At 37.5% G+C, this 23,965-nt stretch overlaps 1 protein-coding gene across 1 annotated transcript; it reads right to left on the bottom strand.

Annotated features, from left to right (window-relative positions):
* Positions 1-5,621: 5,621 nt before the first annotated feature.
* On the bottom strand, positions 5,622-8,155 carry LOC149829853 (polygalacturonase-like). The gene is made up of 4 exons (XM_090015313.1): positions 7,727-8,155; positions 6,832-7,121; positions 6,197-6,425; positions 5,622-5,888 (listed from the first exon to the last, which is right to left on the bottom strand). The coding sequence occupies exons 1-4, from the start codon at positions 8,153-8,155 to the stop codon at positions 5,667-5,669; spliced, it is 1,170 nt and encodes a 389-aa protein (XP_089871439.1). The 3' UTR covers positions 5,622-5,666.
* Positions 8,156-23,965: the final 15,810 nt, after the last annotated feature.

Raw genomic sequence — 23,965 nt, 5'->3', positions numbered from 1 at the left:
TTATGATAACGTAATTCATAGTAACTTGTATATTACAATGTTTATTAATACAAAAAATACATACCGATGTCGCTCTCGCCTTCTCTGATATAAACTCTTCCGCGCTCTTACGTTTATGTGTTTCAACAAACACATCCTTGTAAGGCACAATGCCTCCTTTTTCTGCTTCCTGCAAAGTTAAATGATAAAAAAATCAATTAAAAAGTATGCAGAAATACTTATAAATTTGACAACATATATATTGATGAGTTACCATTTTCTTCAGGTGGATTCCAAAAGTCCTAGATCTACCTGTGTCTAGAAGAGCATCGGGCATCTTTGCTTGATTTTGTGCAGCCTTTGCTGAGTGATTTCGAAATTCATTGCTCACCCACTTGTTGCACATCCCCTCCCAATAATCTCTCCTGATAGTAGAAGGGTCATGACCCTTCTATTATAGTGGATCATCTATCCCACCAGCTGCTTTTATTGCTGCAGTCTTCATATTATACAACATGTCGGCAAATCGATTGGCAGCCACCTTTTGCCACATTACCCTTGCATCCTTCTTCTCGTTCGCAGTCGCGAAGCGATGCGAAGCCTACAAATACTTTCAGAAAGTTAACATACATGACTATAACAAAAAATTAAATATGAAACACATTAGTTATAATAAACGATTACATACCATGAATGAGGACAATAATCTATCCAACACCTCCTTTGGGTACTCTTTTCATTGAGCGACTAGTTCTGAAAGATGCTGCAGTAGTAACTTCCTAATTTCTTGTACTACTTCTTGTGGCTCAAACCTCGCACTGCACATGAATTGATACATATTAACAATCGATTATTGAAATATACTATTTATAAGATAAGTATTGGACAAGTGACAATAAAATACTTACAATCGACTATCGATATATACTATTTGAATGAGTCATCGTGTGTCAGACTGAGAAGACCCTGCATCCAGCGTTGTCTTGTGACGTGCATGAATAGATGGTGTAGGTGGGTCATGTGCAGGCAAAACATCACTTATAGAAAATTGAGTTAAAAATTCACACAATGCATATTTAAACTAATCAAATATGCAATTAGTTAAATGATATACCTATCGAAGCAGCCCGTGAAGATGAAGGCTGAGACTGGCTACCACTGGGTGCTCGACCACTACGACCTCCACGAACCATATTCTAACAAATAAAAATTTTATTTGGATCAGTTACACAACTCTATATCTTCATGGATACATAATCAAATCGAAAATAACTTCATGTAATACATTCAAATCATTGAATACATTGCAATACATTCAAAACATTCACATCAAATCATTGCAACACATTGCAAATCATTCACATCAAACATTGCAATACATTCAAATCATTCAAAGAATCCTCTAGATTCTTTACCTCAGTTACTACAACTTTCGATGCACACAATGTTCTAAAAAATCGACTCAACTTGGATAATACCCCCCATATAGATTTGTCTAACATATCATAGAATGCTAGGAGAATCAACCCTTGCATGATAACATGATAATCATGGCTCTTCAACCCATATAATTGTCCCTCGTTTATCTTCACAGCCCAAGCAATGTTAAACGTATCCATCTGGAAATCTCAATGGTCTCAACCACTAGCATACCTGCTTTACTTGATCTAGTCCAAGCACGTACCTTGCCTTTGGTTTCAGTACTTTGCCATTATACTCTTTGAGTTCCAATTCTCGTCTTTTACATATTACTTTTAAATTCATACGGGCCTTCGAATTATCCTTCGTTTTACCTTTGACATTCATTATCGTATTGAATACATTATCAAACACATTTTTCTCCACATGCATCACATCCAAATTATGTCGTATTAATAAAGTCGGCCAATATGATAGTTCTCAAAATATAGATTTCTTTGTCCAATTATGATCCTTCTCAAATCCAAGGAAGGTCCTCGCACTACAGGCATCTGTCAGTCCATATGGTAAATATTACAATTGTCTTAAAATCTCTATGCCAGACAACCGTGTAGGTGGACTTTCTATTTTAGTTATGCCTGCTTTGAATGCATTCCTTTATCGTCAGAACGGATGGTCGCTGGGTAAAAATCGACGGTGACAATCAAACCAACACGGCTTCCTTCCATGCGTCAATCTAAAAGATTTTGTATTCTCCATGCAGTATGGACATGCCAACCTCCCATGTGTGCTCCAACCAGATAACATAACATATGCAGGGAAGTCACTAATTGTCTATAGAATTACAACCTTTATATTGAAGTTTTGTTTTTTGTGGGTATCGTACGTGAGAACACCGTCGTCCCACAGTATTTTCAGTTCATCAATCAATGACCTTAAATATACATCAAGATTTTGGCTCGGAGACGTCGAACCAGGGATCAATAGAGACAAGAAAAGATTTAACGCTTCATACACAAGCTAAGAGGAAGGTTGTATGGGATGACAAATACTGGCCAACACGAGTATGGGGTTGATTTACCCCCAAATAGATTAAATTCATCTATACATAAACCGAACCTAACATTTCTCGCTTTCATTGCGAAGGTCTGATGAGTACAATCAAAGTGCTTCCAAGCTTTCGTATCGACAGGATGTGTGATCTTGTCTTCATCATGTCGAACTTTATTTGCATGCCATATCATGTGTGTAGCTGTCCTCAAAGACATATACAATCATTGCAATCTAGGGGTGAGAGAGAAGTAGCGAAGCAACTTGTATAGCACTTCTTTTGACCTCGTGCTACCATTGCCCCTTGTCTTTGGATTGAACCGAGGATGTCCACATAACGGACATGATTTGCTATTTTCTTGATCTTTGAATTACATGTTGCGATTTGGATAAGCATCTATCTTTTGATACCCCAAACCTAAAGCGTTGACCATAACCTTTGCACGATAGAAATTTTGTGGCAATTTCTCATCTTTAGGCAACATACTCTTCATAGTAGAGCATAGATAGTCAAAACATGATTGACTCAAATTATACTCGGACTTCAAATTCATTAGTTGAAGAACTGCAAACAAGATAGTGTGACTCTCACAACCATTCCAAAGTGACTCATCAATATCTCTAAGTAAATCATAAAATCTACTAGCTGCATCATTTGCTGCTTCTTCCTCTACCCTAGTTGGTACATCACTAGGACCCATAGCAGAACCCAGTTCTTGTCTTACGGCATCAAATATCAAATCCACATATGGATTATCGTGCACCACATTCACTCGTGCGTCAAAATTATTCCAAAATTCTTCACCATGAAGCATCCAATTTTGATAATCACTCACAAAACCCTTCCTGTATAGGTGATGTCTAACGCCATGAGGTTCTGCAAATTGATTGTTCTTACACATCGTGCAGGGGCAACTGATCCGACCTGTGGGATCCACTGTACTGATACTTGCCATTACAAATTCAATAAAAGTGTCAACACCATCAATATATTCAAGCGATATTTCATTGTCAACTATCTTACGGTACATCCAATCACGATTTGCAGTCATTTTGTCCTATGAAGTTACAAATATTATCCTAACCAGTTAAAAGAGAATCCTAAGAATGCTATGATGAAGAAAATATCAAATTTATCATGAATTCATGGTAAATGTAATGATTTGATATATATATATATATATATATATATATATATATATATCACACACACAAATATATATAATGTCATTCAATTACAAGAACAATGATGCATGCATTGAAACTTAATATTTTCATGTGCAAAACCATTCATTTAAAGAATGTTTGAAGCATTGATAACTTATTATTCATTTTCATGTGCAAACTCATTCATAACATGATACATTCATTTGAAGTATATTTTTATGATATAATTTCACATAGAAGGCATAATCAAATTGAAAATAACTGCATGCAAGCATGGATACAGTTACATCAAATATTGTAATACATTCAAATCAATCATATCAAAACAATGTCAAACATGTATATGCAGCAAACACACTCTAATATCCCGCTAACTACTACCATGACTAGCATGAAATCCGAACTCCAAAAATAAGAGCACTTCTATTTTCATACATTAAAATCATGCTCAGCATGATCTCCAAACTCCATAAAAGCAGTCCTAGATATTCATAACTAAGTGAGTGTGTGAACAGAAAATTGTTGCATCCAAGAAATTAAATAACCTGTGATGCACTTGCATCACTTACTCACCCCGAGTATTTACCCGATTTGCATGCTATTGCCTTTGCATTTTTTTTTTTTGCATTTCATTTTTAGCCGCATACAATGCTTAGCACTAAATATCACACAATTAGTTCAGCTACACACCTGCAAAGCACAGTTATATACGACCAAGAAAAAAAAAGGGAGGGGGGTGGGGGACGTGCAGGGGCCAAAAGGCCTGCGCGGTTCTTGAAAAGAAGGAGGCAGTAGGGGCCGATGGCCCCTACTGGACCATGATGAAAAAAAGGGGGGGGGGGGGGGGCAGGGGCTGATGGCCCCCGCCGGACCAAAATGAAAAAAAAAGGGTTGGGGGGTGCAAAGGCCCCTATGGCTCTTGAAAAGGAAGAGGCAGGGGCCGATGGCCCCTGCCGAACCAAGATGAAAAGGGGGGGGCGATGGCCCCTATTAGACCAAGATGAAAAAAAAGGGGTGGAGGGTGCAGGGGCCAAAGGCCCCTGCGGCTCTTGAAAAGGAGGAGGCAGGGGCCAATGGCCCCTATCAGACCAAGACAAAAAAAAAAGAATAAGAAGAAGACAACGTAGGAGGAGAGAGGAATCACCTGAGGGAGAGGGAGCGCAGATGGCGATGAGAGGGAGCGTGGATGGGAGGCTCCAGCGAGGAGAGGGAACGCAAACGGGGGGCTCCAGCGACGAGAGGGAGCGTGAACGGGGGGCTCTGGCGACTGAGGAGGCTCGAGAGGGAGAGAAACCAAGAGAGAGGAGGGGGCGGGGGGGGAGGGGGGGGGGGGATGAGGTGACCGGACAGGGTTGGTCGCCCGGTGAGGAGGCACCAGTGGAGTTGTCGAAAAAGGGGCGGCGGTGGTCGGACAGGAGGATCGACGGAGACGGGAGGGTTAGGGTTCGATTTGGGGGAAATCAGAGAGAGAGGAGAGAGAATGTCGCGGCTTAGATGGGCTTATATCGAAAAATAGCGATGGATTTGCGACGAAAATATTCTGTCTCAAAATTCGTTGCTAAGTAGTGACTTCTTTAGCGATGGAAACTTATTTCGTTAATCCGTCGTTACGTTGCAACGGAGTTTGACACAGAACTTTTTTTTTGCTAATTAGCGACGGAGTATGAGACGAAATGTTTTCATCGCTAATTCCGCAACAAATTTCAATTTTAGCGATGACTATTTTTCTCTCGCTAAACCGTCACAACTTTGCGATGAAAATAACTTGTCGCCAATTTCTGTCGCTAATTAACATTTTTCTTGTAGTGAATTTGCAGTTCCTCAAGGGAGCCTCCAAACTACTAGGGCTCAAGCCCTGCAAAACAATGGATGATACAGCTAGCTTTATCTAATATATTTTCATTTCACGCTAGAACAGTCATGTTGTGTACATTGTTTAGTTGGGTGAGCTAGGGTCGACGAAGGCTAACCCCATATAGCCTCGAACCCAAGGGATTGATCTACAGGAAGACCCCAGTCTAGTAGCGCAACAATAAACAGTACGTATAGGGCTACAATAAACAGCTTGCTGGCATCATTATACCACCAGCCCTTCCAGCCGCATTGGCACAGTAGGATTTAGCAGGCAAATTGTTGTATGTCAACTGAATGTTAATCAGGCTAAGCCCATGACATGGTGTGCCTGCTGCACAGTCGAAGCTCACCGCTAACGGCGTTGCAGATGTCCCCTTCACGTCATTGTAGGTCACCTGGGATATTGTTATGCTCCAATTCTGCACATTTTGTTACAAAAATTTCATCTTCAAGGAATATACATATATAATGTGTGTGTGTTCGCCCGGGCAACTAATTGCTTTTGTAGCTAGGGACCCAAAAATTTAACCCTCAAAGTCAAGAGCTCAACCTTTCTACCACTACTAGAAACTACTTTAATCATGAATTTGGTCATGGGTCATGTTTTGGTCCCATGGTGCTAACTTGCTGGTTAATAGTAGCAGTAGGGGTGATGGTAGCTAGTGGTAGAGTTTTCACGAGTAGTGATGATGATGATGATGAAGACAATGCAGGGGATTATATGTACCTGTTTAGGGCAATTTTGGTTGCTAGGGCAATAGTGTTGATCGATTACGATGGGGTTCTTCACATTCTTCATGATCACCTTCTGAAACACCACGTCTTTGACAAACCCCGTACTCGCTCTCTCCCATGATTTTATCCTCAACCCATTGTCACTCCCTGTAAACACTGCGTTTTTCACTGTGACATTTTGAACTCCCTGCTCAATGGCATCCTTCGCTAAGCTTCCAATGCTGCAACCAACACACGCGTTTATTAACCATGGTTAGCGTGAAATTTTGCGTTCAAAATTTTATTGACCATTGGCCTAAACTCTTCAACAGGCATCACCATATGTACGTATAATATGTGTGTGCCATTTGATTCTTCATTAATTAATGACCTACAACATCAACTTGAAAATTGTATGACCAAGACTCTATATATGATCACCAAGCACTATGACCAGCTTCAAGAGTTTGATTGAAAATAAGACATTTTACTTTTGTCAGTCTTAAACATAAATGGTTTTGCCATCAAGCATGTCAATATTTCTTGTTTAAGCATACACAATTGCAATATAGGCATACGGTACGCACATTCTTGTGATTTTCTGGAAATGCGTAAATGCAGCAAGGTGAGGTTGTTGAATTGAATTACCTTATGCCATGGCCAGGGCCGCATGATAATCTCTCAATCCAAAGGTTTTGAGTGCCTGGACCGATAGATACGCAATCGTCGCCCGTCTTGATGCCGGTGTCTGTGATTGAGACACCGATGGACTGCTGCACGTGGATGCCATCCGTGTTGGTGCTTGCATCAGGGGCGATCAACTTCACACCTTCAACTGCTACATTCACGCAGTCGTTGATGACCATGTGGAAGAGTTGGCTGTTGACTGAGGTTAGGCCGCTCACCTTGGCATCCTTCACATTGCTCAGAAGCAGTGACTGCAAAAAGGCCATTTGGTACATAATCAGTCATGATGTTGTCGTAGAAGGTCGTTGAATCGTCCAATCGATAGCATTCTGACTACGATCAGTTGGGAGGTTAAGGAGATCTAGGGTGTGGATAATTAAGTGTCTCGAATCAGATTCTGCATGGTTAAACCGAATTGGAATTTTCTGAAGCAATTGGTCAGTTTTCAAACCTTTTGTAATCTGTGTTAGTATTGTCTTCTGCTAAGGTGATGCCTCATCACTTTTGTAAACGGTTTCTATCGATACATATATCAATATACTACTTTTGATTTCCTTTCTTCAAAAAAAAAAAAAGAGATTATGATCCATCTAATCTACGTCTAAGAGAAATAGGACACGAGAGAGAGAGACAGGCAACATATGAGGTGCAGCCCACAAGTTGATGGGCCCCCACCAACACTTACGTCACGTGGCACTTATGGTGGGCCCCACTCATGGACATATATGGCCAGCACTCCCAAGCGCAATTGCTGGTTGGACAAGAAATGAAACTTGTCCTGCTCATTCCCCATTCAAATCCCCCCCCCCCCTCTCTCTCTCTCTCTTCGTGTCTGTGTTTTTTTTTGCTGACTTACCCGCCCACCAGTAGGGCAGGGGCGCTTGCTGGCCTTGCATTTCCACAATGCAGTTCCCTTCCCGTCCAAATTGCCTCCCTGTATTCTCAATCCACTTACTTTGGCAAACCTGAGCCAATATCCAGTGGTACTGTACACACCATAATTGGTTGATGCCACGAGGTTTCCGTCGATCTGAACGGTGATAGAGCGGGCCTTGCATGGACCAGTGAACGATACTGCGAACAGCATAAATGTCCCTTTAGGCACATACATTTTCGTCGGCACCCGTGATGCGCATGCCGCTGCCCACGCATTAAGGAAGGCCCTGCTGTTATCACTGACTCCATCGCCCTTGGCACCAAAACTCAGCACGTTGTAGTCTCCATTTACCAACGGTAGAGTAACCAAGGAAATGAGAAGGGTAAAGATGCTAATGGGCTTTTCCATATGAGAGAGAGAGAGAGAGAGAGAGAGAGTTGCCAATGATTGGAAGAAACGAGGGAGTGGTGCTGCTTATATAGAGCCACCGAATAACATTTTCTTCTTCTTTTTTTGTGCCTTAAGTAATCATTGTTAATTTATAATACCGCCCAAGTTATATAATTTAAAGGCTGCTCGCGTAAGTATCACATGACAAAGGTTATCAGTAAGAATTCATTGGCTCTGCTTTGAACATGAATTCTGAAGTCACCAAAAGTTTTCTCTAAAGTTCCATTAGCAAGCAAATGATGTCACGTCCTAACTAAATCCAATCCATAAGCCAATAACTTAAAAAGAATTTACATATTCTACCTGTGGATATTGTATTGTATCTTGCATCCTTTGTATATTACAGGTCTTCCTTTCCAACTAAGGGCATGTTTGGCCATTTCTCGGTAACAATAATCAAGTTCATGAATTCCCCTTCCTGATCTGGAGATTTTCAATTCAGTACCTATACATAAGCAGAGGTTACACGTATGGATTGCAGGCCGAGTGTGCACCCTTTATGCAAACCCCAAGACATTGACCTAATTAACCGATCGGTTAGTGGCTGTCACTCTCAGATGTACTTGAAGCAAAGATGAGGCAGCGATTGCTTATAAGCTAATCTTAAAAGTACAGCTTCGTATGGGTTATTTTTTTTAAGGTTCGTTGTATGGCAGTTGAGAGTTGAGAATACAGAGGCGGTTGGCTTGTGTGTTGCGAGTCATATCACCCCTCGAGGGTTATTATTCTTTACAAACAAATAAAAAATGACTTTGAACAGTCTGGCAATTTAATTTTTTGAAAAATAATCCTTAAGAATAATGCTATTTCACAAAATAGCTTTAAAATATCTCAATATTTCTCAATACCCACCCGCTCCATTTTTGTTGAATTTGAAAATGTTTTTTTATGATTTTACCCTTTTAGCTAAAACATGAAACAATGGAACTCACCATTTCAGCCAAATTGAGATTTGCCTATACTATTTTAGTGAAACTCATCGCTATTGAAACTAAGATTCACCTATATATATATATATATATATATATATATATATATATATATATAGTTTTAGCAAATCTCAACATTTCAGTGAAACTCGACCACCAGCAAAATAAGTTTTGCCTATAAGTTTTAGTTAAACTCAACTTTGGCCAGCAAAACTTAATTGCAAAAGAACAGTGGATAAAATTTATCTAAATTCTAAATATCTAATAAATTAAGAGAATATACAAAAAATAAAAGAGATCATCACATCAGGTAATTAGAGTTTAAACTGTCAAGCGATATCATTGTATTAGGTAATTAGAGTCCATACCCCCAAGAGAGAGAGAGAGAGAGAGAACTACAATTGAAGGTCAAAAGCGTGAAACCCAACCTAAACGGTTTAACTTTAAATTAATATCCCATGCAATTAACACTCAATGTTGGCAAATAGTAGGACACTAAGCCATGTCTGCTCACTTCTCAAATTTGCATGGTATAGGAAAAACCTCAGCATTAATGATAAGAAAGAAGAACTAAATAGGTAGTTTTACCGTCTTTACTTCTTGTTGGTTTCGTTATAAAAATTCTTTTAAAATTTATATTCATTAAATGTCTCAACTAGAATGGTTTAGGCCGAGTTTGACTATTTAGGATGAGTTGGCCGATTCAGGCTGAGTTGACGATGAGTTTAGGCAAAAAAAAAATCATTCTCAATTTATGATTTTTTCATGCTTTGATCATTTTTTTGCGAAAAAAAATGTTGGGCATTCATCACTCACGCGATGGACGCTCAACAACACTCCACACGGAGTTGCGTTCCTATGGATTGTGCAGCTACCTATCACTCTCTCTATATATCTATATAAGGTGTTTTGCAGGTGCTTAACCAATAGGTGCTTGAACACCTACTTGATGTTGATGAGCGTTCATTCCATGCACGATGGATGCGCAAACTTTTTTTTGTAAAAACACAAAAAGGGGATTAGCCGCACTTGTACAACACCACTAAAGGTCCAAATTCTGCTGGAACCTTTAGTGACACATAAAAATGCTGCTAAAAACCATTTTCAAAATGTCACACGTATCCCAGTGGGCCGTTTAGCTGCATTTTTATTCACGGCTGAAACCTTATTTCATGCAAAATTTCATTTTTTTTAGTGTTTTTACTGTTTTTCGTGCTGACCTTTCATCAAGAACGTGGTCAGCGTGATTAAGGATGAGTTAAGCACCTATTCATCAAGTACCTATGCATTTTCACACACACACACACATATATATATATATATATATATATATATATATATATATATATATATATATAGGTGTTTTTTTAGCGTGATAAGACGATCCTTAGGTCAAAATAAATAAATGAACTGTAGCTGCTTATATCAAATGAATGTGTTAAGTGGATATCAACATTTTGTATTTTTGCCAACTTGCCTGTTTCAATAAATGAGACGCTTCTACTTGTTCAATAGGAATGTGTGTTGCATTTGTCATTACAGTAAAGTTTAGAGAAAAAATAGTGTGCTTTCCATGTGAGCAACTTCATTTAGTACGTATTAAGGCTAACGTTTGACCGTACGTTTAAATTGTTGAAGCCCATGAACTTGGCACATGATGTGCTAAGGTCCCGTCAGTTTCCTCTTGTCTTTTTTCATTCCTCAAGTGAATAGCCAGTTAAGTCTCCTTATAAAATCATTCTTTTCTGTTTCCCATGTATTAACCTACACCCTAATGATTCCTTTTATCATGTTAATCATTAATTCTAGTTTACTTAATGACGTAGCCACGTTAGTGTGAACCTCACATCATGGGAGCAACTATATATAATCAGCGAGGGGTATGCATGCTGACAACATGCAGGACACTATCTTAATTACCCTAAACTGTCAGCTACATCACCCACGTTATGGTCCTACACCCAACGCACATTATCCTCATCCTAATACGGTTCAGCAGCTCCTTTTAGCTGTCTGAATTAGTCTCTGCCGCAAGTTAGCAACCATTTAAAGGATTTTATTAATGTAGCTTTGACTTTACAAGGGAAATAAGGAATTTGGGATCCAGTTAATTCCCCTTTTGGGAACACCTTATTAAATCCTCTCTAGATTTGGGAATATCTCCAGTGGAGTGGGGCTCTGATGCAAATCGAACCCTTTGATTCGCGAATAAAAAAATATGTTACGCTATTCCTATGCATGAAAACCGAGAAAATTGAAAAATATGAGAAAATAACTAGAAAGCCAGAAAATCACAGAAAATTTAACTGAAAATACTAATTTCAATCTCAAATTAACTCTGAATTCTACACGGAGCTCTCATCTTTTTTACAGATGAGGTCTCCCAAATCCCAATCCAAGTAATTTATCTAATTTGATAAATTCTTAAAAAAATAAAAATTATCTTAATTAAGATATAAATTGAACACAATGATCCAATATATAAATACAAAAAATGATTCAAATGATAAAAATATTAAAAAATATCAAAATGAATCCAAATAGATCCTTATGGACTCAGGTATTCTACTCCGCTCCTGCCTGGCTCCCATGATCTGATTGTCCCAAACCACCAAAATGTAGCTTAAGAACATCCAAACAGAGAACTTGATGAATTGCAACCCAACAGTGACTTGAAGCAAGACAGAGGAGCTAGGGGAAATATATAGGTAGTTTCAATGGACCCTTGATATGAGGTCCCAAGTCAAATAGTAGCTCAAGATGATATATGCTCATTTTGCATACAGCTAGAGAATTGGGATCTATCTCAAAACTGAGGGAGGAACAGAAATTATCAACTTTTCATTCCCTTTCACTACAAGAAAAATGTTAATTATCGACGAAAATTTGCGACAAAAATAATCCGTCGTAAATTTGCGATGGAAATAATCCGTCGCAAATTTGCAATGGATTAGCTAAAGAAAACTAGTCGTCCTTAAAATTGGAATTAGTTGCGAAATTAGCGATGAAAAAATTTTGACTCAAAATCCGTCGCTAATTAGCGATAGAAATATTTCATCTCAAACTCCATCGCAACTTTGTAATAGATGAGCGACAAAATTTTTCTCCTGCTAATTACCGACGGATTTTGAGACAAAATTTTTCTGCTGCTAATCCATCACTACTTTTCAATGTAAAACAGTCCATCTAGGGCACAAAATTATCTCCTCCCCCTGCTCTCTCTCTCTCTCTCTCTCTCTCTCTCTCTCTCTCTCTCTCTCTCTCTCTCTCTCTCTCTCTCTCTCTCTCTCCCCTCTTTCACCGACCGTCCCCACACTGCTCGCCTTCTCTGCCCCCGCTCTTCGATGACCCACCATCCGACAGCTTGCTCTGGAGACCTCACACTTTTCCTTCTTTCACTATACGCAGCCGCCCTCCCCATGTCTTCTCCTTCCTCTTCTCTTTCCTGTTCGCGGCCTCGCCGAAGCTGCATCGTTGTCGACACTCCTGTCGGCCAAAGGGCACCACCATTGTGGGACGTCGCTGACCTCTTCCCTCTGATGCTATCTTCCCCTCCATTTCTCATCTTCCTTTTCCCATTCTTGTTCACCCTCCCTCTCACGCAGCCTGATTTCCCCCCTTCTTTTTCCTCCCCTCATCTTCTTCTCTTACCCATCGGTGCACTGATCGATGATCGATCCTTTGTCATCACCGTGACACCATCTCCCTCTTTTTCCTTCCTTTCCCCTGTTTGTGCAAGACTAGCAGTGTGGCACCCCAAACCCCAAACTTGGAAAACCCTTTGAATTTTTAAGGGATTTTTGTTTTTTAAAAGGGTCTTTACAATAAACAACGGGAAGCAAGGAAAAAGGGGTAACTAGTAACAAGGCCGCAAGTCTGAGCGGACCATTGGTAAGTAAAGCATATCCATCATATTTTGAAATCCACTAGAGTACAAAATTTAAGTTTGAAGGGTTGTATAACCCATAAGTTTAAAGTTACAAAATGAGACAAAAGTACAACAAGTCTGTCAGTCTCTCAAAATAAGGGGATCATCCCCTCAAAAACCCAAAACCAAACAGGAGTAGGATCAACAGATAAGTGTGGGTCCCCAAGCCTCCACTGTGTGTCATCGCATCGCCGTTGTACCTATTCATCACCTGCATCCCCATGAAACGGGGTCAGCACTCTTACGAGGTGGTGAAGAATCAACTATATTATATCTCATTTCTCGAGAAAAAGCAGATAGTAAGAAACATGTAACATGTGAAGCAGCAGATACATGTGTCTGTGCCGGGTAAGTGCATGTGTAACAAGTGCTAACAAGCCTAAGCAGTGTACAAGAAACTAAGCAATTATAACACAAGTAGCTAAGGACCAGTAAAGAAACGTGACCAGTACTGAAACAAGTAAGCAAGTAAAGTAAACCACTACAGTACGTTAGTTGTGATTGGTTAGTCTTTAAGTTCTTCTAATTACTCCTTCGGGTACGCGAAGGAACCTCGCATTCTATGAGCCATGCACCCAGTGTCTATTATTCAATTTCTAATGTGCTAACCCAAGATGCTACAGACTGAGTAAACATCATGCGAGCAGCACGCAACTGAGAGAAACCCTCACATAGATAAGGATTGCAATTCATACTACCGTAGTAGTGAGGTATCTTAAAAGATCACCTTAGCCTCCCTAACTCTGAGTGACTGTAGGTCAAAGGACGCTACAACTTCTGTCAAAACACGTGTCATAGTAACGACTAGTCACTCAGGGTTGTACCATCCACCATCTCTAAGGTGAATCATTTATGAATGGGGCGCGACAAGTTTATCTTTCTTAGGCTTATTTATCATGTCATACCTCACTTTCGAGGTGTTTATGCCTCGTGGTCCCCGCGAGGTACGCAAACGAGGTCTTAGTCTGCCCACTCACGTGCTCAGTCTCACGCGACTAACAAGAGCACATCACTCGTGAAAGCGATCATAACATCATTTTATCTTTTTCATTACTAGGGTATATGCATACGTGAGCTCACTCACGAACAAAGGGGCATCGCCCAAAGACTCCAACAGAGTGCAAAACCACAACAGTGTGCTAATCATACCCTATGGTGTTCAAGTTTTTGTGTCATTCTTTACATTATATGTATAATGTGCACTTCGTGCACCCATCAATGCCTCAAACACGAGACCAAAATGTACCCTTTTTGAGGTACGTTATGAACACCCCAAATTTTTTAAAATTTTATAAATATTCTCTTTTTGCCCCTGGCCCTCATTTTCTAAATAAATTGAGTCAATTTTAAGCAAAATTCTAATTATTTCTCAGATTCACTAGAATCAGAATCCGTTTTTTATATCTGACTCGATTTCGGATCTGGATCCAGTGTCAAAATTCAAATCTGAGCCTCGTTATCCAATTTTCAAATTAAAAAAATAAATTCTGAAAGGCTCAGACAGTCCATCCGGTATCTAGTTGGATCTACTGCTCTGTATTTCTCAATTCGAGGTTCAAAACTTGAATATTTCCTCAAAACCCAGATCCAAACCCATTTTCTAAAGAAATTTCTAAAATTCAAACCCGAATTCTTAGAAAACCCTTCTTTTGTAAATATTCTTAAAATTTTGCAAAATTAGTTTACAATCCTTTAGTTTTTAGAGTTTTTATTTCAAAAATACAAAAAAAAATATAGAAAATACAAAAAAATAGAAAAAGAAAATCGAAAAAATAGCCTTTAACCACCTTTTTTGAAAAGAAATTATAAAAGAAACCCCCTTTTCTGAAAAATTTTGAAAACATGGGGAGCCCTCTTTTTGAAAATCTCAAAATCGAGGAGAACCTCCTTTGAAAGAAGCCTAACGGCCTCCTGTTATAAAACAGGAGGCGTAGGGGTCCCCGATCTTGACCGCGCTTCACTCCAGCACCCCTCTTCTTCACGGACCACTTTCACCCCTCCACTTCAACACTTTCTCTGTCTTCCTTCCTCTTCCCATGTTCCCTTCCTCTTCTGGTGCTTCCCCTCTGGATGACTGAAGAAATCTCAGGCTCCTATCCGATCCTTCTCAATCTCTTCCCTCTTCTGAAAGAATCGATCAGAGTTCCTGCAAGCAATAATACAGGAGGCGACTCTCCTACTTCAATTGAGATAAATCAATCCGGTAAGCGTTCTTCCCCTTTGCTCTTCTGATTCGTCTCTTGGTTTCTTTACTTTTAGCCCCATTGATGCATTCTCTATAACCTCAATTTTCATATAGCAAATCGATTTACAAACTTGCAATATCAAGGGAATCACCGTATTCCAACATTTTGTTCTCCTATTTCTATATTTCATTTGTTTAAATTTCTTTCGGTTTATTGTTGTTTATGGTATTTTTTTTTATTTCTTGTAGTCTGTGTAAGATTATTTCAACATTGTCACTCTCTGCATTATACTTCTTGTTTTTTCATCATTTATTCCTCTCCGTCTGATACAAAATCTCCCATGCTCTTACGTTTATGTGTTTCAACAAACACATTCTTGTAAGGCACAATGTCTTCTTTTTCTGCTTCCTGCAATGTTAAATGGTAAAAAATTTGATTAATAAGTATGCATAAATACTTACAAATTTGACAATATATATATAGATATATATATATATATATATATATATATATATTGATGAGTTATCATTTTCTTCTGGTGGCTCCCAAAAGTCCTAGATCCACCAGTGTGTAGATGGGAATCAGGCATCTTCGCTCAGTTTTGTGCAGCCTTTGCTAAGCGGTTTCAAAATTCATTGCTCGCCCACTTGTCGCATATGCCCTCCCAATAATCTCTCCTGACAGTAGAAGGCCCATGGCCCTTCCACTGCAGTGGATCATCTATCCCACCAGCTGCTTTTTTTGCTGCAGTCTTCATATTATGCAGCATGTCGGCAAATCGATTGGTAGCCAACTTTTGTCACACTACCCTTGCATCTTTCTCCTCGTTCGCAGTCGCGAAGCGATGGGAAGCCTACAAATACTTTCAGAAAGTTAACACACATAAATATGAAATACATTAGTTATGATAAACAATTGCATACCATGAATGAGGACATTAATCTGTCTAACACCTCCGTCGGGTACTCTTTTCATTGAGCTACCGGTCCTAAAAGATGCTGCAGTAGTGACTTCTTAATTTCTTGTATTACTTCTTGCTACTCAAACCTCGCACTGCACATGAATTGATACACATTAAAACCGACTGTCGATATATACTATTTATAAGATAAGTATTGGACAAGTGACAATAAAATACTTACGGTCGACTATCGATATACACTATTTAAATTAGTCGTCGTGTGTCACACTGAGAAGACCCTACATCTGGCGTTGTCTCGTGATGTGTATGCATAGCTGGTGTAGGTGGGTCATGTGTAGGCGAAACATCACCTACAGAACAATGAGTTAGAAATTCACACAATGCACATTTAAACTAATCAAGTATACAATTATTTAAATGATATACCTGTTATCATTGAAAAATTTTACTTTTGCAAGTCAAACTGACCTTTGAAAAAGTTTTTGAAAATAACTTGCCTCCATTTTAAAATGCGGGATAATTCCGAAGAATGGGACTCGCCTATCGATACAAGGTTCAACCATTCCTGACACCTTTACCAGGGGTAATTGAACCAAGGATCAATCAAATGCTTTGCTTTACTCAACTTATCTAAATCGATGTTCTATTTTCTAAATGCACAAAGAATCAGGCATGTGCTATGAATTTCAGAAAATGCAGATTGAAAACATGATGCATGCTTCAGAGATTTGAAATACTTAGAAAATTCCTGTAAAAGGTAATGTTTTGAAAATCGTAAGCCTTGTTGAGATAGTATTTCTGAAGAAAAGAAGATCGATTTATGAAGAAATCCAAGTGTTTTAAGAAAATCAATTTCTAAGGAATTTCAAATAACTTTGGAAAAACTTGATTTCTCTGAATTAGAACTTTGAAATTGAGAATATCGGGACTTGGAAATTGAAAATATAACTTTAAAATTCATGAATTGGAATTGGGAAATACTTGAAACATCCTTGAAAAGTCAAAAGTTTTGAGAAAATCGATTTTGAAAAAAATTAGGGCAGATTTGAGAGAAATCGATTCTCGGAAATGGAATTTGGAAAATACATCAAAAGATGGGTGTGTGGCCCTATGAAATATGCTTATGATGCCATCTAAACTTAGATGATGCATAAATGCAATTTATCAAAGATATTCTCTGAAGAAATTTTGAGAAAATTGCTTGAAAAAGAAGGTTCATGTGCCTTATAGAACTTAGATAAAATAAATTTTCCTCATATCCCTGACTATGACCACATATATGGATTAAATATATCTCATTTGATTCTAAAAGGAGAAAAGATTTATAAAACTTTGAAATATGCAATGATTTTAAAGATAGCCTAAGAGTGTAGGTTGATTGTGGCTTAAAAGAAGATGGTAAATCTGGATTTTGTTCGTATTCTGACTATGGCTATGAATACAAACTCGATCGAGTTTACCAACTCCCTAGAAGCTAGTGCACGTGTCATTCGTGTAGACCATGGTGAGTTTAAAGATGCATAAATCATCATTCATCACACATATACATTTATTAAAAGAATAAACTATATGCAATGCAAAATCCTAATCTAAGCATAAATTCAAATTATTATTCCAAATTTAATTTACATCACTAATTAAATTTAAATAAAAGAAAATACAGCCTTGAAATATTTCTGCAAAACTAGAAAACTTATTAGTGAAGATATGTTGGCTTTTCTAAATTTTTCCAGTAATATTTGAAAACTACTGGATTTATCTAGATATAAGCCTTTTCCATGATTTTTCTAATATAAATATCATGAAATATGAAATAAAGTTGAAGAAATAATAAATATAAATAACTTTGAAATTCAGAATTTAGGGAAAATTGACAAAAATAGCCCTGAAAACAAGACTATGGCCTTGAAATTAGGGTTTTTAGAAAATATTTTGGTAAAACTTTGGATTTTGAAATCAAATAAAGTCAAATAACCACAAAATCGAGTGTGAAGCGCTCTTATATTATTATAAACATGCACAAACCTTAAAAATATGAACTTTTACGAAAAAAATTGGAAATATCACAAAAATCATGATTTTTGTCAGTGCTTCGGGATCCTCGGGGCACCCTATTTTGCAATATATTCAATTTAAGCATAAAATGAGATCTAAAATCAATAAAAATTGATACCTACACTTTTTATAACCCTAAAATTAAATTGAAAATAGAAATATCAAATTTTGACATAATTTTAATACGAAAATTGCATAAAACCCTAAAATATGCTATTTTTACCCATGGGCACATACCTATTTCAGTGTTAGACCTGAATCAAGAGTCAAATCACCATGGAAATTCATAAACTTTTACAGAGGAATACTAGACAAAAAAACAAAGATTCTCCTTTTTACAGATCTAAAAAATAATCTTTGGTTAGGGAGATATCATTTCTGCAATCTGTACTTGAATTTAACGAATATAAAATCTATCAAAATAGATAATTCGGATTTCAAATACAGGGAAAAATAATAAATCACATCAGAAAATTCTAACATTTTAACAGTGATAATAAAATATATAGATAAAAAGTTTCCCATTTTACAGATCATTGATCAAATCTTTGGTTAAGGAGATACAATCAACACAATTCAACTTAAGGCTTAAATAAAATATAACAAGTTCTGAGAAGTTGATCTTACTTTCTGACAGAGGAAAAATATCAGATAGTTGCAGAAAAATATAATAAAATTACAAAAAATAATAGGCATTAACACAAAGCTACTTCAATTTACGGATTGTAAATCGGATCTTGGATGACAGAAATATCGCATTTGCAAGTTACATATGAATCTCAATAACGATTTCAAGGGTCAGGAATCACAATTCGGCTTTTTTTTTTTTGACAGGGTTCTCGACCCCAAAACCATTTTATTTTTTTACAAGAGTTTTTGACAAGTCCATAAACCTACCATAAAAAAATAAGAATTTTCCAAATAATATTTTATCATGAAATAACATGATATTTACGGCTCCACGATCGAAACCCATGAATATTCATTAAAACACTAAAAATTGTGATTTAAACATAAAAAAAATGTAAACAGCATGACAAAATTTGAATTGATGCTGGAACATGTTAAATAAACACTAATATGATAAGAAAATAGAAAAAATCTAGGGAATCCATGGTTAGATTTGATTTACCCTTTGAAAAGATGGGTTTAGCCCATTTAATGGGCAAATCTCATCTTTCGTTGGTTAAAAACATAAAAAATAGAGTTCCAAACTATTCTAATGGATTAGAATCCTCGAAATCACAATAAAACGGAGTTAGATCATCTTCTTGAAACAATTTTGAGGTTCTTGAATGAAAACCATGGTCGAATCCAACGAAGGAAGGGCGGCAATGGTCAAAATTAAGGAAAAAGCATAAAATTTTAATGAAAATAATAAAATAAAATATAGGAGACCTACCTTGGAGGTTGTTGCAACAATGGAGGAAGGAGAGGATGTTGGGAGGAGAGACAGGACATGAAAATTGGGAGCAAAAATAAGAAAGAAAAGCATGGGATGACTCCCTTTAGGTCCCTTATTTATAGATTTTTTTTTGGATTTGTTTAGGAAGAGTTTTGATTTTTTGGGGGCTCTTTTTAATTGTTTTTGATAAACCACATGGGGGGGGATGATTTTTTGGAGAATTCTAGCCTAGGTGGGACTCTATCTAATCCTAATTGACTTAATTAACTTAATTAATAAAAAGAAATTCCAAATATGGCACCACCTAGGCGGGCCCACATTGGGTTTTTAAAACTCGAATTTAAAAGCTTTAAAAACTATTAAAAAGCAAAAATGAAGTTTTAAAATCACTTTTGACTCTTCTAACCTAGATAGGACACTGACTAATCCTAAACTAACATTGACTCTGTCAAATGTGGCGCCACCCAGAGTGGGCCCCACTTGAATTTTCAAAAACGATTTTAAAACTTGAAAATGAGAGGTTTTTCAAAAGAGATTTAAAAGTAAAACTTGGAATTGAAAGTTTTGAAATAACACAGAGTTCTGACTGAGTCAGAACTCCTCTAGGTATGGTGCCAACTGAGTGGACCCCGTATCAAAGTTTTGAAAAAGTCGAAATAAAGTCTGAAAATGGCTTTGAAAAGGAGTTAAAATCAACAGATAAAATTCAAAGGTTTTGAAGATAGAGTTCTAAGCGAACTGAAACTCTGGACCAGAGTCCTTAACCAATTAGGACTCTGAGATTTTAGATTATTGAAAGTTAAATGAAGAAGTTTTTGAAAGATTTTATCAGAACTAGTAAAAATAAGTTGGAAAATGCAGTCAGGGCTAGAGTCCTAACTCAACTGAAACTCTGAAATAGAGTCCTGAATCAACCGGGACTCTGCAAAATGACCTAATTCTTTTGAAAACAAGCTAAGAACATAAAAATGGAGGTAAAACAACATTCAGAATAGAGTCCTGATCAGATTGGGACTCTGAGACAGAGTCCTGATCGGACTGAAGCTCCAGTTTTTGGGTCTTTTCTAAAAAACAGATGAAAGAATTTGTGAAAACCAATGAAAATGGCAATAAGCAGTGGAATCAGAACAGAGTTCTGATCCAACTGGAACTCTGGGGACAGAGTCTTAATTCGACTAGGAGTCTTAAAATTTTGGATTTTCTGAGAAACCAAATGAGAGGATCTTGAAAAACAGGTGAAAATAAGATAAAATTGAAGTCTGGTTCATAATCCTAATCCGACTAGGACTCTGAGGAAGAGTCCTAATTCGACTAGGATTCTGAGAAATTTTAGTTTTCTAGAAAACAAATGATGAGACATTAAAAGGAACTTTTGAAAACCAGTGAAAATAAAGTGAGAAAATGAACTCAAGATAGAGCCCTGATTCGATCAGTACTCTAGGATAAAATCCCAGAATTTTGAAACTCTGCAACAATTTTGAAAATAAAAAAGATAAATAAAGAGATTTTGAAAGGATTCTCTCAAAATTGAAATTAGGGTCAGAGTTCTGATCCAACTGGGACTCTTCTAATAGAGTCCTGATTCAACTAAAACTCTGAGTTTTTTACTTCTCTTTGAAAGATTTGGTTAAAAACAGGCATAATAGCAATAAAAGATAGAGTCCTAATCCGACTGAAACTCTAGAAAAAGAGTCCTGATTCAGTTAGAACTCTAGAATTTTGGCTAAAATGGTAGATTTTGAAAATCAGATGAGAAGGTTTTGAAAACAAGTGAAGCATAGGAGTAAAGAATGAAATCGAGATAGAATCCTGATTTGCTTAGGACTCTGAGAAAGAGTCCTAATTCAACTGGGACTCTAGAATTTTGGCCAAAATGAAGGATTTTGAAAGGTTTTCTCAAAAACAGGTGGAAAAGGTAGAGTTCAGATCCGACTGGGACTCTGAAAAAGAGTCCTGATCTAACTAGGATTCTAGAAAAAGAGTCCTGATTGGACTGAGATTCTGAGATTTTGGCCAAAAATGACAAAAAAGGGGTATGACTACATATGACTTAAAATCAAAATGGAGTTTTGAAAAGATTTAAAAAGATAAAAAGACAGAGTCCTGATCCAACTAGGACTTTGAGATTTTTGAGAAATTTTGATAAATGAAGGAATCTAGAAGCGGCACCACCTAGATGGGTCTCATCTGAGAATTGAAATCAATTGAGATTGAGTTCAAAACGAATCCAGATTGTTTTCTGAGAAAAATATTTTGAAATATAAGATCCTGGGGGTTGGTAAATGACAAAATGTTGATTTAAAACCCAGGTATTTAAAATTGATTTTGAAAGAAAAGTTTTAAAACTCGAATCTGGATTCAATATTTTGAAAACAAGAGTGTTGGATCTCGATGATGAGATGCAATGACATGCAATGCTATGCAATGCAATGCAATGATATGCCAAATGCATGCAGTGATATGCAATGATACATAAAATGCAAACACTGAATAAGGGTAAAAATTTAGGGTGTTTACAGATGCCCCTCTTTGCTACTAAGTCGATTGAAAGTCGAGCTTAGTGGCAAAGAAAAATACACCAAATTTGGACTATAAAAATGCCTCAATTAGAAAAATTTGACCGGGTATGAAAGAATAGGCTCGAATGATAGTGGTAGATATGGAAAGAAGAGTAAAGAAGAAGATTCACCTTATCTAGACGAGGCTCAGGTTTTGCTCTTAACCTGGATGGGACGAAAAATACCTCATCGAAGATCGAGATTCAGGATCAACCCTTAACCTGAAAGGGATGATACCTCATATAAAAATGAGTCTCAGGCTTAACCTTTAACCTGAAAGGGATGATACCTCATGGAAAAATGAGGTTCAGGCTTAACCCTTAACCTGAAAGGAGACAATACCTCATGGAAAAATGAGGTTCAGGCTTAACCCTTAACCTGAAAGGGATGATACCTCGATAAGCGAGGTTCATACTTAACCCTTAATTTGAAAGGGACGATACCTTATGGAAAAATGAGGCTCAGGCTTGACCCTTAACCTGAAAGGGACGATACCTCATGAAAAAACAAGGTTCAGGCTTAACCTTTAATCTGAAAGGGGACAATACCTCATAAAAAAATGAGGTTATGGCTTAACCCTTAACCTGAAAGAGGACAATACCTCATAGAAAAATGAGGTTCAGGCTTAACCCTTAACCTGAAAGGGACGATACCTCATAGAAGAACGAGGTTTAGGCTTAACCCTTAACCTGAAAGGGATGATATCTCATGGAAGAACGAGGTTCAGGCTTGACCGTTAACCTGAAAGGGATGATACCTCATGGAAGAACGAGGTTCAGGCTTGACCCTTAACCTGATAGGGGACGTTACCTCATGGAAAAATGAGGTTCAGGCTTAACCCTTAACCTGAAAGGGATGATACCTCATGGAAGAACGAGGTTAAGACTTGACCTTTAACTAGAAAGAGAATGATACCTCATAGAAAAAAGTGGTTTAGGCTTAACCCTTAACCTGAAAGGGACAACAAACAGAATCCTCAAATGAAGAAACCATGATGGGACCTTCGAATTTTGTATAATAAATCCAAGAGGGGTTTGCAAAAGGAAGAAAGGGGGTTCCCTAAAGCTTGAAAAGGGATTGATCTTGGGCGTCTCATTGTTGAGACTGAATGGCTTTTAAGACAGATGACATTTTGCATAAATGATTCAGGTTTAACCCTTACCCCGAACAGGAATTGTCTATGATGGGACAGTGGAAACACAGGGAAGTGTGTGAATCTAAGAGCCCAAGCACTCAAATTATACAAAAGAAGGGAAGGAAAATTGAAAACTCCCGTTATTAAGTCCTAAAGAGGGATGGCAAATGGTGTTAGGATGTATCAAAGCAGACATCAAGCTCTCACTTCATGTCAGGATAGCTAAAAAATATTATCAAAATGTTGAAAATTGTTGTTGATTCAAAATAATTGAAAATGATGCACATTGGTGTGAAAATATTCCTTCTTTTCTACCTGAAGTATTACCTTCAATCGGGCTTAACTCCGTAGAATCAAGATTCGAATTAAAATTGCTTGCAATTGTCTTTCTTTCAAGGAAGTTATCAATTTTCCTGATATGAACAAAAAGAAAGTATTCTTGATATTATGAAAGCAATTAGTGAAAGTATATTGATAAAAGAATTTCACAAAATTAAAGAAGATTCTTGGCAGATTTGGCAATTTGATATCCTGGGATTCTTTTCTCATGATGATCTTTTTGCACTATTTTTGAGACAGAATTGGAGCTCTCTTGGGTTTTTGGGGAGAGGTTTATTGCATCATCCTTCATTTTGGAGATGTCCTGACTT

This window comes from Nuphar pumila, chromosome 8 (genome assembly GCF_984573655.1).
Source record: "Nuphar pumila chromosome 8, dmNupPumi1.hap1.1, whole genome shotgun sequence".
Taxonomy (NCBI): domain Eukaryota; kingdom Viridiplantae; phylum Streptophyta; class Magnoliopsida; order Nymphaeales; family Nymphaeaceae; genus Nuphar; species Nuphar pumila.
The sequence above is the reverse complement of the archived record's forward strand: the minus strand, read 5'-3'. Positions and strand labels throughout refer to the sequence as shown.

Bases quoted from the DNA above. Each gene is read 5' to 3' on its own strand.
- LOC149829853 (XM_090015313.1), bottom strand. From the start codon at position 8,155: ATGGAAAAGCCCATTAGCATCTTTACCCTTCTCATTTCCTTGGTTACT. The intron at 6,426-6,831 runs GTAATTCAATTC...TGTTGGTTGCAG, and splicing joins GGCCCTGGCCATGGCATAAG to CATTGGAAGCTTAGCGAAGG. The intron at 5,889-6,196 runs GTACATATAATC...CAAAATGTGCAG, and splicing joins ACCAAAATTGCCCTAAACAG to AATTGGAGCATAACAATATC.